General features: G+C 36.3%; 2 protein-coding genes across 6 annotated transcripts; one reads left to right on the top strand and one right to left on the bottom strand.

Moving 5' to 3' along the window:
* The first annotated feature begins 6,943 nt into the window (after positions 1-6,943).
* Positions 6,944-11,485, top strand: LOC131627334 (transcription factor PIF3-like). 4 transcript variants are annotated; one of them, XM_058898179.1, is made up of 9 exons: positions 6,944-7,284; positions 7,763-8,026; positions 8,130-9,348; positions 9,433-9,537; positions 9,654-9,719; positions 10,179-10,244; positions 10,366-10,869; positions 10,996-11,080; positions 11,164-11,485. In XM_058898179.1, the coding sequence occupies exons 2-8, from the start codon at positions 7,941-7,943 to the stop codon at positions 11,065-11,067; spliced, it is 2,118 nt and encodes a 705-aa protein (XP_058754162.1). In that variant the 5' UTR covers positions 6,944-7,284; positions 7,763-7,940; the 3' UTR covers positions 11,068-11,080; positions 11,164-11,485. The 4 variants fall into 4 exon arrangements, with proteins under 4 accessions (XP_058754162.1, XP_058754161.1, XP_058754160.1 ...); XM_058898178.1 differs by having other exon boundaries at positions 6,944-7,375; XM_058898177.1 differs by having other exon boundaries at positions 6,944-7,572.
* A 715-nt stretch (positions 11,486-12,200) lies between these two features.
* LOC131627333 (uncharacterized) lies at positions 12,201-18,371 on the bottom strand. Of its 2 annotated transcripts, XM_058898175.1 has the most exons (9): positions 17,942-18,369; positions 17,304-17,492; positions 17,032-17,217; positions 16,749-16,931; positions 16,462-16,647; positions 16,176-16,361; positions 15,886-16,074; positions 15,596-15,784; positions 12,201-15,498 (listed from the first exon to the last, which is right to left on the bottom strand). In XM_058898175.1, the coding sequence occupies exons 1-9, from the start codon at positions 17,984-17,986 to the stop codon at positions 12,559-12,561; spliced, it is 4,293 nt and encodes a 1,430-aa protein (XP_058754158.1). In that variant the 5' UTR covers positions 17,987-18,369; the 3' UTR covers positions 12,201-12,558. The 2 variants fall into 2 exon arrangements, with proteins under 2 accessions (XP_058754158.1, XP_058754159.1); XM_058898176.1 differs by lacking the exon at positions 16,749-16,931 and having other exon boundaries at positions 17,942-18,371.
* Positions 18,372-19,217: the final 846 nt, after the last annotated feature.

The following is a 19,217-nucleotide window of genomic DNA, read 5'->3' as shown; positions in this document are numbered from 1 at the left end:
TGAGAAAGGTGAAGTGGTAAGGAACAAAGCCAGACTGGTGGCTCAGGGTTACAGTCAGCAAGAAGGGGTTGACTATACAGAAACCTTTGCACCAGTGGCCAGGTTAGAATCTATTCGTCTATTAATTTCATTTGCCACTCAACATAACATCACTCTCTATCAGATGGATGTTAAGAGTGCCTTCTTAAATGGTTATATAGATGAAGAAGTTTATGTCCATCAACCTCCTGGTTTTGAAGACTCTATGTCTCCTAATCATGTTTTTAAACTAAAGAAATCGTTGTACGGATTGAAACAAGCTCCCAGAGCTTGGTATGAACGCTTAAGTTCTTTCCTTCTGGATAATGGTTTCACTAGAGGAAAAGTGGACACTACTCTCTTCTGTAAAACCTTTAAAAGGGATATTTTAATTTGTCAAATATATGTAGATGATATTATTTTTGGAACATCTAATGCTACACTTGGAAAGGAGTTTGCTGAGTCTATGCAGGCTGAGTTTGAAATGAGCATGATGGGAGAACTCAAGTATTTCCTTGGAATACAAATAAATCAAACATCAGAAGGAACGTATGTTCACCAAACCAAGTATGTGAAGGAACTTCTGAAGAAGTTTAATCTTCTAGACTGCAAAGAATCCAAAACTCCTATGCATCCAACATGCATCCTAGGTAAGGATGAGGTAAGTAAGAAGGTAGATCAGAAGTTATACAGAGGTATGATTGGATCTCTTCTATATTTGACTGCTTCTAGACCTGACATTCTGTTCAGTGTTTGTTTGTGTGCTAGATTCCAATCAGATCCTAGAGAATCTCATTTAACTGCTGTTAAGAGAATTCTAAGGTATCTGAAAGGTACTACTAATGTTGGCTTAGTTTACAGAAAATCTAAAGAATACAACTTAGTAGGATTCTGCGATGCTGACTATGCTGGAGACAGAATTGAAAGAAAGAGTACTTCAGGAAGTTGCCAATTTCTTGGAAGTCATTTGATCTCCTGGTATAGCAAGAAGCAAGCAACTATTGCTCTTTCAACAACAGAAGCAGAATATGTCGCTGCTGCTGGTTGTAGTACACAGATGCTCTGGATGAAGAGTCAGCTAGAAGATTATCAGATATATGAGAGTAACATTCCTATATTCTGTGATAATACTTCTGCTATATGTTTATCTAAGAATCCTATTCTTCATTCAAAAGCTAAACATATTGAGATTAAACATCATTTCATAAGGGACTATGTTCAGAAGGGTGTTCTATCTTTAAACTTTGTGGATACAGACCATCAATGGGCTGATATCTTTACAAAACCCCTGGCTGAAGATAGGTTTAAGTTCATTCTGAAGAACATCAGTATGGATTTATGCCCAGAATGAGAAGATGAGAAGTTCTTATGTATGAATATCTTCTGAAATGAAAGTGGATTATTTTTTAATCAGAAGTTCTGATTGAAATCTTTTAGTAATTATGATTCGGTTATTACTAACGTTTCATTGTCTAAGTTGATTCAGAACCTCTTTTAAAGCAAAACAGCTGTAACGTTTTATCTCGGGATGGTAAACCTGTCTTTACTGTTCATGGATAAGCGCGCGTGCAGTTGAAGGGACGCCGACCATAGGTAACTGTGCTAGTCACCTCATTTGTCTTTATTATCTCTCCTCATGTCACGTAACATTAAATGCTATCCATCATTTGTTTCATTTTATTTTCTTTTAAATACTCTTCAAACGCTTCTCCTTCCCTCTTATATTTTCTCTATTACACTCTGTCTATGTTTTTTTCTCTTGCTCAAACAAAGTTTTTCTTTCTTTAAAAAATCCTAGTTCAAATCTAGCGTTCATCTTGAATCCTTTGTCTGGATCTCTTAATCATGCTCTAAGCCTGTTGAAGATCTATGACTCAAAGGCGGCAGATCTATGCATATCTCGGGATGGCTCTCCTAATACCTCTCAAGTCAGACCTCTTCTTTGATGTTGTTATCAACTTTCACCCAAAGACAGAAGACTTTCTTGAGTTATGGGAAGAGGTTAAGAATGATATTCTTAACTTCTATGTTAAGAGAAAGCCCCGTTTGCAACAGCAGTTCTCTGTCTGTGAACTGTCCCTTTCTTCCTCTTGATGGGTTGACACAGAATGTGTCTTGCTAGGGTTTTGTTTTTAATTTTTGTAGTCATTTCCTCTTGGGATGGCTTTTTATGTATTTGCTAGGAATGTTTCTCATCTTGTTAAACATAAGAACCTTTTGTAATATCTTTTGATTATCAATGAAAAGTTTCTTTGTTTTTACATTCCAGGATTTTATTTGTCGTTTTATACATCTGAATCTTTTGATATATTCTTTTTGATGTTATGACAAAAAGGGGGAGAAGATAAATGATAAATGATTTGATTAATCTATCAGTTGCTGGGTAAAGCTCCCACACATTCACTAACAAGAACTGCAAGTTCTATATGGTTTAAGTGTTTTTGCAGGTATAAAGAAGTGAAGAAAATCTTCAAAGCAAACACAAGAAGCAAAACCATAAGAAGTGTTATTCTGTAAAAAGAATAAGCTCATGGAAACTGAAGCAAGCTGAGTGCTGTCAAGCTTCAGAATCAGAAGCACTGATAATAGAATTTGATCCATATTTGTCTATTTGCTCTGACAAAATTCTATTTGCTCTGATACATTATTTTAGCCTATATGGCTCTGATACATATCATGTGTTCTAATATACATTTTATGTTCTGACTCGTTCATGCTGACTTTTGTCTTTTAGTTTTTGTTCTGTAACATTTCAGGATGTAGAGATGCTCTGGTACATTCAACAATGTTCTGATACAAATCTAGCATGAAGTGATGTTGGTAGAAATTCAAAGCTCTGAAGCTATCCGAGGGAAGCAGAAATCAGAAGCTGTGAATGTTCTAAAGATCCAGAAAACTCAAGTTCTGAAGCTGTCCTAAATGGAAGCAGAAATCAGAAGCTGTGAATGTTCTGAAGATCAAAGAAATTCAAGTTCTGAAGCTGTCCTAAATGGAAGCAGAAATCAGAAGCTGTGAATGTTCTGAAGATCAAAGAAATTCAAGTTCTGAAGCTGTCCTAAATGGAAGCAGGAATCAGAAGCTATGAGTGTTCTAGGGATCTAAAGAAATTCAAGTTCTGAAGCTGTCCAATGGAAGCAGAAGTCAGAAGCTATGAATTCTCTGAAGACAGAAGCTTATGTGATCGTCTCTACCGAAATAATCAGGGAAGTCTTTTATTAAAGTTCTTCGAGTATTTATTTCAGGGGGAGATTATTTATCTCAGGGGAGATTGTTAATCTCAGGGGGAGACATATTCACATGCTTATGCTATAGCTGTGTAATTTGTCTTTTGCCGTCTGCTCTTTCTGATCGCAAATTCATATCATTTATATATGTTTTTGTCATCATCAAAAAGGGGGAGATTGTTAGAACAAGATTTGTTCTGATCAATTATCTTAGTTTTGATGATAACAAATAATATGAATTTTGCTTAAGATAATATGGTACTCTAATCCAATGCAATTTCCTTTTCAGGAAATATATAAAGAGTATGCATAATTCAGCGCTCAGAAGCTTTGTCTCAAAGGGTTCAGCATGCAACATCAGAACATGGTCTGGCAAGACATCAGAAGATGGTCGAAGCAGAATCAGAACATGGGTCTATGGAAGCATCAGAAGAACATGAGATCAGAAGCACTAAAGTTCTGATGGTATCACGCTCAGAAGCACTTCAAGGTCAGAAGATCAGAAGATGCTTTGCACCAAGCTGTTTGACTCTGATGATATTCAAACGTTGTATTCACAAACATCAGATCAGAAGGAAGTACATGTGGCAGGCTACGCTGACTGACAAAAGGAACGTTAGAAGCTATTAAAGGCAACGTCAGTAGACACAGCGTGAACAAGGCTCGAGGTAGTTGACAAAAGCGTATAACATTAAATGCGATGCTGTACAGAACACGCAAAGCATTAAATGCACTCAACGGTCATCTTCTCCAACGCCTATAAATATGAAGTTCTGATGAGAAGCAAGGTTAACGATTCTGAACAAAACAACTCATATTAACTTGCTGAAACTCTGTTCTATTCAAAGCTCAGAATCTTCATCTTCATCAAAGCTCACTACATTGCTGTTGTAATATATTAGTGAGAATAAGCTTAAACGTTAAGAGAAATATCACAGTTTGTGATTATAGCTTTTAAGAAGCAATTGTAATACTCTTAGAATTGGTTACATTAAGTTGTAAGGAACTAGAGTGATCGTGTGGATCAGAATACTCTAGGAAGTCTTAGAGGTTATCTAAGCAGGTTGTAACTAGAGTGATCGTGTGGATCAGAATACTCTAGAAAGTCTTAGAGGGTATCTAAGCAGTTGTTCCTGGAGTGATCAGTGTGTGATCAGAAGACTCTGGAAGACTTAGTTGCTGACTAAGTGGAGAACCATTGTAATCCGTGCGATTAGTGGATTAAATCCTCAGTTGAGGTAAATCATCTCTGCGGGGGTGGACTGGAGTAGTTTAGTTAACAACGAACCAGGATAAAAATAACTGTGCAATTTATTTTTATCGGTCAAGTTTTTAAAGCTACACTTATTCAACCCCCCCTTTCTAAGTGTTTTTCTATCCTTCAAATACTACAACTCAATTTACAATCATACCCATTAACCATATCGCAGTGCCTATTGCCCCTGCATCCTAGTCAACCTACCCACAATAAACAGTTCGACCTAAGACACGTTTGAATTTCCACATATCGTATTCCTCTTTGTCTTAATATGAATCATATTCAATAATCTCCACCTTAACAAATATTAAACCCCTATGAAGACTTCCTGCATGACGATGACATCTTGACAACTTGGAAGGTACACCTCCTACTTAACATTGAGAAACATGTAACAAGTTCATCCAATGCTTGAACTTATCATTGATGTCTGACTTGGTCAACATATCCGTTACATTCTCTATAGTATGAGCCTTTTCAAATTATATATGTCTAGATGCAAGTAACTCCCTAATATTGGGAAACCTCACATCAATATGTTTGATCCTAGCATGATACACTCGATTATTTGTCAAATAAATGACAATTTGACTATCACAATGCAAATGTACTCCACCTTGCTCAACACCCAACTCTTTCACCAATCCTGTATATGCTAGAAGGATTCTTTGGAAGCTTCACTTGCCATCATGTACTATACTTTAGTTGTCGACATAACCACTATGTATTGAATCAATATTAACTGCCAATAAAAAAGAACATCTATGCTAATTACCATCTTATTTTTAATCGGACTCCATAACTTGAACCCCTTCACACCTTTTGCATAAGCGACGAGTACAACAAGATAATTTTCTTATCTTCGTCATCAATCTTTATCCCAAGCCTCATCGGGTCGATGATTATATTGTTGAATACATTGACATGTTGTAGCAAATCAGATTCTTCATGCATCTTTAAACTATTATTCACTGCTTTGTGATACATCAGCTTGTTTGAAACCCATGATTGAACCAATCTCGCGACTTTCTCCTTCATCTTTGCCTAATTGGTATCTTCCATCTTAGTCAATTTCGTTCACACAATGCTTTTTGTAAGCTTTGCTAAGGCAACATATCCTTATCTCCTTTTTGCCTAATTGCTATAATCTGAAATTACACATTCCTTCGAACCTTGTCTCCTCGAATTTTGCACAAAGATTAATCGACATCTGATGCCATTTGTTATAATAACAACCAACATAGATGATTAAAGAGAAATAAAAGTAATAGACAATGAACACAATCGATCTTTGTTAATGCAGTTTAGACAATGATGCTTACCTTTGCGACTATAAAGCAACCATTGTTTCTTTTTTATTTTTGTGATTAAGTAGGTTTACAATGTTACGAGAAATATATATATATATATATATATATATATATATATATATATATATATATATATATATATATATATATATATATATATATATATATATATATATATATATATATATATATAATACTATACTACGAATCAGTTTACAATAATACTCTTGAACCGTACCCAAAAAAATACTACTCCCCATCTATCACCCACCCATCACTCACCCAGAACAAACAGTTGGACATAAGACATATTTAGAATTTGTAAATGTTGTATTTCTCTGTCTTAATATGAGCCATATCTAACATTAAACAATATAAAACTTTTGGTATATTACAACACTAGTCACAATCAAAGGTGATGGACTAAATTGTCCGACCACCTCAAATTTACAACATTGTATTTATGAGATTTTGTTGAACTTAGGTCTCACGCCCTCACAATTTTATCTTTTGTAAAGACATTGATTTAAAAGTGTATAAATTAATTATGATGGTTTCAATTCTTAAATAATATGTGATTTTTTTGGTGTTGCAAAAAAAACCTAGACACTAAATAATATAATGTCCAATAGATTTACTTAAAGAAACTTACACACTAAGTAATGTCCAATAGATTTGCTTAAAACAACTTATACACTAATTAAATATTCCAAAACCCTAATTATAATAAATCCAAGACTAACAAAAGTATAAAAATAGAGAAAGGACACCACTCCTCTTCTAGCATGATTGAAATGCCAACCATTAATATCATAGGCCACCACTCAATTAACCCCAAACTAAAGTCTCTCCAACAATGAAGGGACTAAGATTGCTCCTTTTGTCAATTATCTTAATATAAAAATAGCAATGATCAATTCAATGACTTGATTAATGTCTTAACCCTCAATTAACAAACATAATTTTGACTATTTTCTTAAGACCATCTTTATATACTAAAAAGAATGTCACAATCCAAACAAGTTATAATGATATGGATATGATTTTGTTGTGTTCCATTATGGATTCACCCAATTTGCAAGGATAATATATAAAAGAGCAATACATAGAATAGGGACACATTCTCTCTCTCACACATCTTACCATGGTCACACACAAACTATTATGGGAAACATACCCACCCACTTTATGGCAAAAAAATGTTAAGAGACAAGAGAAGCGTGTGATTCACTCGCTTAAAAAGAGAGTAACCATTTGATTTTCAAAAGGTCACAAAAACTTAACCATAACATTAACCATAGTTTAGAAAAGGAAACCTTAATTTCTCTCTCTATTTTTTCCTCTGTTTCTGTCTTCTCAGCTGTGTGCGTGTGTTGCTGCATTGGTTTTCTGCAAACTCTGCAAAGCTTTCGCCGCCTTCCGCGTCTATTTGGGTCTTAAAGTTTGGATTTTTCGCTTTCTTCGAGCTTATAAGGTTGCTTTTTTGATAGAATTGGGAATGGTTAATCATCACTCCCACTCAAACATTGGAATAGGAATAAAAAAAGCTTGTTATTGTGAATGAGGTTAAGTTTTCATCAAATTTTGAAACTTTTTGAGTACCCAGTTGAGAAAAGATAATTGGGTTTTCCTTGATCTCAACTGGGATTTTGGATTTTGGATTTTGGATTTTGTCACTGCCGACTTAAATGCTGTTTAGGGAAAGAAATTAAGATTAAAAAATTAAGATCGGTTTAAAGTCACTTACTTTATACTTGACAAGGTTAGTAAGCATGGTTTATAATTAATTTGTTTGACTGATGTTGTTTTATTAGCTTAATTTTGTATTATTGTTTTGTTACTTTTGTTTTCTCATTGATAATGACTTTTGGGGTATTTAAAAAAATGATTCTTTTTTTAATTTTGTAAAATTGTTGATGTAAGCTTATTTCCTTTATTGTGGCTTGTTTCAGGTGTTTCTGCTTTGTCTTCAAACTTCATTTGGATTCCAAAGGTTGCTCAGTTTTTGCAGAAGAATATGTTGGAAGCAATGTTAAGATTAAGAGCTTTGGTTTTCTGATTTGAGGTTTTTTTTTGTTGTCTGAGTTGAGTTTTGGTTCTGTTGATTGATCCTTTGATTCATTCATCATCATGCCTCTTTATGAGTTATACCGTTTGGCTAGAGAGAAGCTTGGGAATGAGAGTAACACCACAAGTGTAGCTGATCAACCTTCCTCGTAAGATTTTCATGTGTTTGATTTGATGAAATTAAGTTTTTCTTTTTGTTTTGGTCTTTTGTTTCTTAGTTGTGTTTCTTTTGGATTTGATTTGAATGTGCAGACCTGAGAATGATTTTTTTGAGCTGGTTTGGGAGAGTGGTCAGATTTCGAGCCAAGGTCAATCGAGTCGAGGTAGAAAGAGTAGTCCACCTTGCAGGAGTTTGCCATCTCACTGCTTACCCTCACATAGTCCGAGAGGTCGAGAGAAAGACGTTGGAGGAGGATACGGTAGCAATCAAAAGATAGGAAAGTTTGGTGATTTAGAGTCTGGTTTGAATGAGATTCCGATATCAGTGCCATCTCGCGAAGTAGATGAAATGATGCCTTGGTTGGATTATTCGATGGATGGTTCTTTGCCAACTGAATATGGTTCTGATTTCTTAAATGAACTACATAACGACATCCCTGCATCGAATAGTTTTACTTTATTCGATAAAAGGAGTAATGGAAATCAGGTGTTTAGGGACTCGAATAAAAATTCTGCAGAACCGATGAATGTTTCGAAGGGTTCTTCAGCTGAACAGGTTGAGACTGCGAGAAATAAAGCTAGCACCAATCAGTTATATCCGCCATCGTCGAATCAATGTCAAACATCATTTGTACCTGTTAGATCTAGGGAATCGGATATACATGAAAACAATAATGCAAGTAATGGTAACCAGGATGTGCCTTACGGTGTTCCATCTTCCTCAAGTGATTTTTCTAGCTTAAAGGCGCAGAAGCAAGATCCTAAAATGCCCGGCAATGGTTCCAATGTAGTGAATTTTTCCCATTTTGCAAGGCCCGCTGCTATTGTGAGAGCTAATCTCCAGAACATTGGGCTGAAGTCTGGTTTGATTTCACCTTCAGCAAGATCGGATAGTATTGGAATTAAGAATAGAGGTGAAGCTTCAACTAGCAGCAACCCTCCTGAATCAGCTCTTGTTAATTCGAGCGGCGAGTGTTCAAAGGAACCAGAGATTCGGTGTCAGAAGGCGGTGGTGCAATCCAAGGCTGATTTGAAACCTTTGCAGACGAAATCTCTTGAAACGAATGTTGTGGCTTCTAAACAATCTGAGCCTGTTTGCAAAGAGAGTGGAATTAAAAAAGATCAACCTTCCAATCAAGTTCTTGGCGACGGTGGCACTAAAGTACAAACAGCTGCGGAAAAAGGTATAGAGACGGCAATAGCATCTTCTTCTATTTGCTCTGGCAACGGTGCAGACAGAGGCTCGGATGATCCAAATCGAGATTTAAAACGGAAAAATAGAGACACTGATGACTCTGAATGCCATAGTGAAGTAAGTTAACAATATAGATTTACACTGTTTTTTGACTTATTTTATATTTTCCCTCTATAAACTAAGAAAACACTTTACTTGAAGGATGTTGAGGAGGAATCACTGGGTGTTAAGAAGGGGGCTTCCGGACGAGGAGTTGCAGGTTCCAAAAGAAGCCGTGCTGCTGAAGTGCATAATCTATCTGAAAGGGTAAGCAAGGCCATGCATCTTCTATTTGTGTCGTGTTAACTTCGAAACCACGCTTATTTTCTTTCTTTTGAGCTCAATTTGTTCACGATTCGTCGAATCATAATTTATTCATACAGAGACGAAGAGACAGAATAAATGAGAAGATGCGTGCATTACAAGAACTCATACCTAACTGCAATAAGGTTGGTTTATTTCTTCTCATTCTATTTTGCACTTCTTAGGTCCACTTGAAAAAATGTTATGTAGTTTCTTTTTTTTTTTTTTGTTGTTGAGAAATATTGAATGTTGGTTATTGTTAAGAAATGTGGTTTAGGCCTAACTCATCCTTACAAAACCGGCTTGTAGGGTGAGGATTGCCCCCACTTATACCACATGTTCAGACCATATATTGTCCGATGCGGGACTCTTAACATGCCCTCTCACGCCCAGGACTGGACATCTGGAGCGTGGAAATAAATATTTTAGACCAGACTCTGATACCATGTTAAGAAATGTGATTTGGGCCTAACTCATCCTTACAAAATGACTTGTAGGGTGAGAATTGCCCCCACTTATAAGCATATTTTCAGGCTTTATATATTCATGCATACTTGATTCCTAATTTATTTTGGTTTTTCTAACTTCACATGTACTCCTACTAGGTGGATAAAGCTTCAATGCTTGATGAGGCAATCGAGTATCTAAAAACACTTCAGCTCCAAGTTCAAGTAATCTCAATCCCCGTGGCGTTAATTTGTTTAGTTTGTTTAGTTTTAAATTTTATGACTATAAATGATCTCAGAGAATGAATAAATGATCTCAGAGAATGATTCCTATCTTGTTATGCAGATGATGTCAATGGGTGCTGGTTTATATATGCCTCAAATGATGTTACCTGCTGGAATGCAGCACATGCATGCACCACACATGGCTGCATTTTCGCCTATGAGCATTGGCATGCATATGGGGTTAGGTATGGGCTATGGAATGGGAATACCTGACATGAACGGTGGACCTTCTAGATTTCCAATGATGCCTCAGATGCAAGGAACTCATATCCCTATGTCTGGACCTTCTGCTATACATGGGATGGCCAGATCGAATCCTCAAGGGTTTGGGCTTCCAGGTCAGGGAATTTCCTTGCCGATGCCGCGAGCTCCTGTATTTCCTTTTTCAGGAGGGCCTGTTTTGAACTCATCAGCTCCTGGACCATCTGCGTATGGATCCACCGGACTTGTTGAAACCGCGAATCCGGCTTCAGTGTCGGGCTCAAAAGATCCAATGCGGAATGTGGACTCTCAAATTAAACAAAGCGCATGTGGCCGCGACCCTACAAACCAGATTCCTAATCAGGTCTGTTTATCCATAACTAGGTCCTCTTGATCAACTTTCACATTAGTTAACATTTAGTTTTGAGAATAATTCTATGCTATTCTTATGCTTGATGTTTATGTTCTACATTTCTGTCATACTACACAGTCGGCTTTGGCGCATAATGGTGGTCATCCCTTGGTGGCCGATGACAGTAGAGCTGCTAATCCTGGAAAATAACACTTTGTGATTGGTAAGTATTATGAACATGTATTTCAGTTCCAGTAAATGCATGAATACATGAACTCATTCAACCTCAACTTTTACTTCTGGCAGGTTATGTTTGATACTACGCTCTGATCGTGGCTAGTAGAAGAATCAGGTTTTTCGAAATGTGAGTCCAAAATCTCTTGTATCTCATCTTTGCAAGTTCAATCCAGATTACTACAGAGGATGTTTGGGAGTCATTGAGGTTGATCCGTCAAAATAGTGATGGGAATTCTAGTTTCCGGGATTTGAAAATTGCACAAATTTTGGTATCTTGTGATTCGCCACTCATTTGTACATCCACAACCTGTCCAATCTAATGGCATAGTTTTTTTATATATCTTACTTAACATTATGCATTCAAATGCTTGATTCAGATCTTTCATAGTGATTCTTTGGATTAATGAAATAATAAGATTACAAATAACATTTTGTTCGTTTATTATATTTGTTAAACAAATTTCAGTTTCACTCCCTAAAACATAGTTAATAAGACAAGAGTATCCAAACACATATAACATTGCGGTTCATGAACTTTGGCAATGTAAGACTCAAATACAACTTCAATATCTACCCTCAAGCCTAACCTGAGCCTAGGTCACGCCCAAAAACTACGTCGTTGATAAGACCACCCAAACACATATATACATTGCACAATCCTGAAACTTCGACAATGCGTGGCTTAAATACAACTTTAATAATACTTTACTAATTACCATCATTTTATTTTTCCTCATTTGGTCAAAAAGCCTAGATTTTTTTTCACATAACAAATAACAGTACTCAAGATCACATGGTTATTCCTGATTAGTATGTGGTATAAACCGTAAAAACAGTTCACTTAATAAGAATATATTAGTTTTGGTAGTTCATGATTATAAATGGTTGAGAAGCATCTATTTAGACGGCGTAGTATCGAGGCTAGTATATCTCTCTTGAACTCATGTCTTTGTTTCATCTTCTTTTGTATAGAAATGATAGTGAATTGAGCTAACTTATCACTCAAGTAATCATTTACATTATTGAGAATGAGAACTAGTTGTGATTGTGAAGGCTTCTTTACTTAGTAAGTAGAAAGGGACATAAGGATTGAAACAAATTGGCAATAAACAATCAATACTAGATCATCATTCATCACAGCTCATTGTACAGAAGTACAAACCATTCATTTTCACGCCATATAGTTAAAATGGCTTCCATCGGTTACAAACATCAATCAAGAACAAACTGCATACATTCAAAAGAATAAAGAAGAAGAAAACAATCAAATTTTACACTACTGTCTAAAGCATGGCCTAAGGCCATCTATATACACTGCACTCTGCACACCTTTTTGCATTCAAACAAATTCAAGAGAAAATAAAAAATGTATAGAAACCAAAATATATGCTATATATATGCCATCTATATACACTGCACTCTGCACACCTTTAATTCATCAAACTTAATTCATTCTGTGTCGCATTATTTGACTTTAATGTCCCCCTTTTGATCTGAGTTCAGGTTTTTGGAGGATGGTGATTTACCAGTGATAGCCTTCTTTGCTTTCACTAGTGACTGTTTTACCTTTGATATGATATTATTTGATTGCTTCTGAGCTGGTTTGGCTGGAGTTTCTTTTGGAAGGTCCTTGGTTACTGTTGTTGTATCATTTTCCTTAGTGGCTTCAACCTCAGTTTTCACTGGCTCTTCGATTTTTTCTTTCTCCGAATTATTCTCTCCTGTTTGAATAGTTTTTTCCTCCTCGTCTTTTTCTTCAAATTTAGATGCCAGTGTTTCTCTAACAGGTTCACTTACAGCTTTAGAGATTTCATCTACCTTTGTGTCAGCTTTCCCTGCTTCAGGTGTATCTGTCTTTGCCTCATTTTGTTCCTCAGCCTTCTTGATCTCAACCTCCGTTTCTCTTGAGGATACTTGGACAGCATCAGGTGCTTCTGGTTCCTTCTTTACATTTTCTGCGGCAACATCAACCTTTTCATCGACACTGGTAGCGTTCTCTGTAACACCGGCCACTTCTTTCTTAACATCTTCTACAACAGTCTTTTCTTCAACTTCAGGAGAAGGTTCCACTGGATTTTCAAGCTTTGTCTGAGCTTCCTCATTTAGTGAAACTTGTTCAGTATTCACTGTGGTGTTAGTTTCACTTTCGTCTTCTTTGACAGTGGAGTTTTTTATTGTACCGTCGATAGATTCTTCACTTTTTTGCGTTGCTTTCTCAGGCTCCACCACCTTAATAGTTTCCACAACTTCTTCACCTATTTGTAATTGTTCTCTTGGCTTTTCCTCCACTCCATTAGACAGAGAGTCTATGTTCTCTTCTTTTACAGGAATTGCTTCTAATTCCGAGTTGCCAGCCTCTTTCACCGGGTCAATATCAGAGTCTTTAGAAGGGTGAACCTCCACTGTATCACCTATTTGTTCTTGACTTTCAGATTTTTCCTTTGGCTTCGCTTCTTCCTCTTGCTTGAACGATTGAATTTCTTGTGCACCTTGGCTTTCATCCACTTCAGTAACCACAGGCTCTGCTTTCTCGGTTTCCGTAGGCCCTACATTGTTGTTGTTTGTCTCTTTCAGTATCGTGGCCTCAAACTCTAATTCTCTTGTCTTTTCTTCTACAGCAATGACATTATTAGTTTCGGTAGACTGTTCAGGAATTGAAGATGCGTTTAGTTGCTCGTCTTCCCTCGGTTCTGTTGATTGTTGTTCTGGTTCTTTCTGATTTTCCTCAATTTCAATAACCGCAGGCTCTTCTTTCACTGTTTCTGTGGGATCAACTTCAGCAACCACAAGTTCTTCTTTTACTGTATCTGTAGGCTCAGCTTGAGTAACCACAGGCTCTGCTTTCTCTGTTTCAGTAGACTCTGCATTGTCGTTGTTTGTATCTTTCAGTGTCGCTGCTGCAAACTCTAATTCTCTTGTTTTTTCTTCCACAGCAATGACATCATTAGTTTCTGCAGACTGTTCAGGAATTGAATATGTGTTTGGTTTCTCCTCTTCCTTCGGCTCTTTTTGATTTTCCTCAACTTCAGTAACCGCAGGCTCGTCTTTTACTGTTTCTGTGGGCTCAACTTCAGCAACCACAAGTTCTTCTTTCACTGTTTCTGTAAGCTCAACTTGAGTAACCACAGGCTCTGCTTTCTCTGTTTCAGTAGGCCCTGCATTGTCGTTGTTTGTATCTTTCAGTATTGCGGCCTCAAACTCCAATTCTCTTGTTTTTTCTTCTACAGCAATGACATCATTAGTTTCTGCAGACTGTTCAGGAATTGAAGATGTGTTTGGTTGCTCCTCTTCCTTCGGTTCTTTTTGATTTTCCTCAACTTCAGTAACCGCAGGCTCGTCTTTTACTGTTCCTGTGGGCTCAACATCAGCAACCACAAGTTCTTTTTTTGTTTCTGTTGGCTCAACTTCAGTAACCACAGATTCTGCTTTTGCTTTTTCTACTTCGGTGTTGTTGGTCTCTTCCGCTATCGCTGCTGATATCTTTTCCTCATTGGCTTCAGCTGAGGGTTCAACAATTGCAATTGTGCTTGGTTGCTCCGCCTCTTCTGATTTTTCTTGCGATTCTTTTTCTGGTTCTTGCGTTACTTCCCTCTCTTTTGTAGCGACAGGCTCGGTCACCTTTTCGGCACCTGTTTCTGAAATTTCAGCATGTTTCACCTCAGCTACTTCAGATTGATTAGTCTCAGTCGCATCACTTGAACTCTCAGTGGTGTCAACTGATTTTTCAATGATTTCAGCTTCTGGAACGTCTCCTGTTTTGGATTTATTTTCTTCATCTACAGGTTTCTTTTCAATCGTTTGTTGTGTTTCCTTCACATCAGTTTCAGTCGATTGTGGCTCGTCTTGCTGGCTTATTGCTGCGTCAAGCACTGGTTCTGCAACACTAATAGGCTGTGATTCAGGAATTGGATTCTTCTCCTCTTCCGCAATGTCTGCAACTGCAACAGGTTCTATTGGCACTGAATCATCAGTTTTTTCTACAGGAACAGGAAGCTCAGCCTTCTCTTCATCTACTTTTTCTACAGCTGAATTTGGTGCATCATCAACTATGTCAGGTTTCGGACTATCTTCAATAGAAACCTTCAATGCTGAAGAGTCATCAGACTTTTCAATCTCTGATGATGCAAGCTCAGCCTTCTCTTCATCTCCTTTCTCTGCAGCTGAATTTTGTGATTCATCAACTATGTCTTGTTTCAGAATATCTTCCACAGATATTGTAAATGCTGAAGAATCGTCACCCTTCTCGATCTCTGCTGCTGCGAGCTCAGCCTTCACCTCATCTCCTTCTGTTGTGGACGAAGGAGTAGCTTGACCTTGTGAATCGTCAGGCTTGAATCCATCTTCATTGGCTAAGGAATTGATCTTTTCTGCAATAGCCTCGTCCTTTTCCAGCTTCACAAATTCCTATGTAATAAAAGAAAAAACAATGTTAATTAAATGAAACAGCTGGATTTTGTGCATCATCAACTATGTCAGGTTTCGGACTATATTCAACAGATACCTTAAGTGCTGAAGAATCGTCCCCCGTTTCAATCTCTGCTGCTGCAAGCTCAGCCTTCGCCTCGTCTCCTTCCGTCGTGGACGAAGGTGTTGCTTGATCTTGTGCATCATCAGGCTTGCCTCCATCTTCTTTGGCTAAGGAATCAATCTTTTCTGCAATAGCTTCGTCCTTCTCCGGCTTCACAAATTCCTATATAATAAAGGATGATAAAAACATGATGAGTTAAATGAAACAGGTGGATTTGGTTCATCATCAACTATGTCAGGTTTCAGACTATCTTCAACAGATACCTTCAATGATGAAGAATCGTCACCCTTTTCGATCGCTTTTGATGCAAGCTCGGCCTTCACCTCATCGCCTTCTGTCGTGGACGAAGGAGTAGCTTGACCTTGTCCATCTTCGGGCTTGTCACCATCTTCATTGGCCAAGGAATTAATCGTTTCTGAAATAGCTTCATCCTTTTCCTGCTTTACAAATTCCTATAAAATAAAAGATGAAAAACAATGTTAGTTAGAAATGAAATAGCTGGATTTTATGCATCATCAATTACGTCAGATTTCGGGCTATCTTCGACAGGTACCTTCAATGCTGAAGAATCGTCACCCTTTTCGATCTCCACTGCTGTAAGCTCAGCCTTCACCTCATCTTCTGCCTCGGATGTAGGAGTAGCTTGACCTTGCGAATGGTCAGGCTTGTCTCCATCTTCATTGGCTAAGGAATTGATCTTTTCTTCAATAGTTTCATCCTTTTCCAGCTTCACAAACTCCTATATAATAAAAGATGAAAAAACAATGTTAGTTAAAAGAAACAGTTGGATTCTGTGCACCATAAACTATGTCAGGTTTCAGACTATCTTCAATAAATACCTTCAACGCTGAAGAATCGTCACCCTTTTCGATCGCTTCTGATGCAAGCTCTGCCTTCACCTCGTCTCCTGTTGTGGACGAAGGAGTAGCTTGAATTGGTGTGTCATCAGGCTTGTCTCCATCTTCATTGGCTAAGGAATCGATCTTTTCTGCAATAGCTTCATCTTTTTCTGGCTTCACAAATTCCTATATAGTAAAAAATGAAAGAAACATTGATAGTTAAATGAAACAGATTGATTTGGTTCTTCATAGACTATGTCAGGTTTCGGACTATCTTCAACAGATACCTTCGATGTTGAAGAATCATCATCCTTTACGATCTCTGCTGCTACAAGCTCAGCCTTCACCTCATCTCCTTCTGTTGTGGACGAAGGAAGAGCTTGACTTTGTGTGTCTTCGGGCTTGTCTTCATTGGCTAAGGAATCAATCTTTTCTGCAATAGCATCATCCTTTTCCGGCTTCACAAATTCCTATATAATAAAAGAAGAAAAAACATTATTATTTAAATGGAACAGGTGGATTTGGTTCATCACATACTATGTCAGGTTGCGGACTATCTTTAACGTATACCTTCAATGTTGAAGAATTGTCATCCTTTACGATCTCTGCTGCTACAAGCTCAGCCTTCACCTCATCTCCTTCTGTTGTGGAAGGTGTAGCTTGACCTTGCGCTTCTTCGGGCTTGTCACCATCTTCATTGGCCAAGGAATTTATCTTTTTTGCAATAGCTTCGTCCTTCTCCTGCTTCACAAATTCCTGTATAACAAACGAAGAAAAAACGCTTAGTTAAATGAACCATCTGGATTAACTTTGTCAGGTTTCAGACTATCTTCAACAGAAACCTTCAACGCTGAAGAATCGTCCCCCTTTTTGATCTCTGCTGCCGCAAGCTCGGCCTTCACCTCATCTCCTTCTGTTGTGGACGAAGGAGTAGATCGAACTTGTGCACCCTCTGGCTTATCTCCATCTTCATTTGCTAACGAATTGATCTTTTCTGCAATAGCTTCATCCTTTTCCTGCTTCACAAATTCCTACAGAACATAAAAGATGAAAACATTATTAGTTAAATGAAGATTACTTGATAAAAAAAAAACTTAATCATCAACAAAAAGTGGTTGTTTAGAAAGCAAAAAAAAGCAAAAAACAAACTTAGGGAACATTTTATGAAACATAACTTGTCTAATACTCTTCAACAAAAGAACCCTATGAGAGGAATAAAATCATTGATCATTGGATAAACCATTCAACACTTCAAAATTCAGAATCCATTCAGTTCCTTTATCTTACATGAATCAACAAAACTTCCAACAAGTTTTAAGATCTTAAGATCAACTTTACTATTACTATTTGTCACTATATATTTTCATATTAAAAAAACTAACTTTGTATACAATTATCCTCTGATTAAAAACATGCAAGCTTGATAAAAAAAAACAACCTAAGTACAATTAAGAAAAAGTTAAAGATCATAAGAGCAAACCTGATGAGTAGGATCAGAAGGAAGTTCAAGAGTCTCAGTAGCCATGATGAGAAAACCAAGAGTGAGTAGTGAGGTTAGAATTACAAGTGAAGTTGTTGAGAACTTAAGGTGTAGAAAATAACCAATAAAGAAAGTTTTCAAGTGAGGAGAATAATATGGTTGGCAGGAAAAAAGAAGTTTGTTTTTGCAATGAAGAAAAAAAAGGCAGAAACAGAGATGTTTTGACAGACTGTATGTCACATGAGCTGGTGCTATACTATTGTGGACTCAATGATTTAACAAGATTAGTATTATTATTTATTATTATGATTAATGTGGTACTAAAGTTTTTTTTTGATTAAAATACAAAAAAGTATATGATAAAATGGAAAAGTTGATGATATAGCTGGATTGAGCTGTAGCAAAGTGACTAGCTTTATTGGAGGAGTGATTAATGGGACCTGATCAGTTCTTCATGCATTTAAACGGTTGAAAGTTGAAAAATGTTTTTTGGGCCCTCTTATTGAAATAGATAGATATTATCTTCTTGTGGACTATGGTTTATTAAGATTCCTTTTAATCAAATCTTAATTAAATGTCCTTTTCTAATTATCAAAATCATTAATAAATTCTCTTCTTCCGAAATAATATTTTTAGATTCATTGAATAATTAATGCATCTGATTTAGATACTAATCAGATGAGAGAATTATTTACTAAAAAAAAATTTTATGACGTATTATTTAATATAAAAAATAAGTATTAACAGAAGTATTTAGACAGCAAGTAGAATTATTGTTAATAATAATATTGTTAAGGCAAGTTGGAATTTTAAAATAAACCGCTATTTTTTATTTTAATTACTTTTGATTCTATGGACTACATCATTATGGACTATGGTTGTTGTCACTTGCTACCATTAAGTCAAAAATTTATTATAATTAAGGTGTGAGGGACATTGTTTCTTATTTATTTAAATCAAAATTTCATCATCAACGTCTGCAGGTCTTTTCTCTATCAGGGCATCAAAATCTGGTGTAGTACTATTATAAATATAAAAAAGCTGGTATAGTAGTTAGAATCAGATATGTCTTTTAAAATAAATATTTATTAGTTTAATTGTTTTGTAGATCTTAAATTGTAATTTGGTCGGTAAATTAATAAATTTATTTAATTTTGTTAGATAGTTTCAAGCAATGAATAATATTTTTTTTCTTAAAATATATATATATATATATATATATATATATATATATATATATATATATATATATATATATATATATATATATATATAT

The sequence above is a fragment of the Vicia villosa genome, unplaced genomic scaffold (genome assembly GCF_029867415.1).
Source record: "Vicia villosa cultivar HV-30 ecotype Madison, WI unplaced genomic scaffold, Vvil1.0 ctg.000358F_1_1, whole genome shotgun sequence".
Taxonomy (NCBI): domain Eukaryota; kingdom Viridiplantae; phylum Streptophyta; class Magnoliopsida; order Fabales; family Fabaceae; genus Vicia; species Vicia villosa.
The sequence above is the reverse complement of the archived record's forward strand: the minus strand, read 5'-3'. Positions and strand labels throughout refer to the sequence as shown.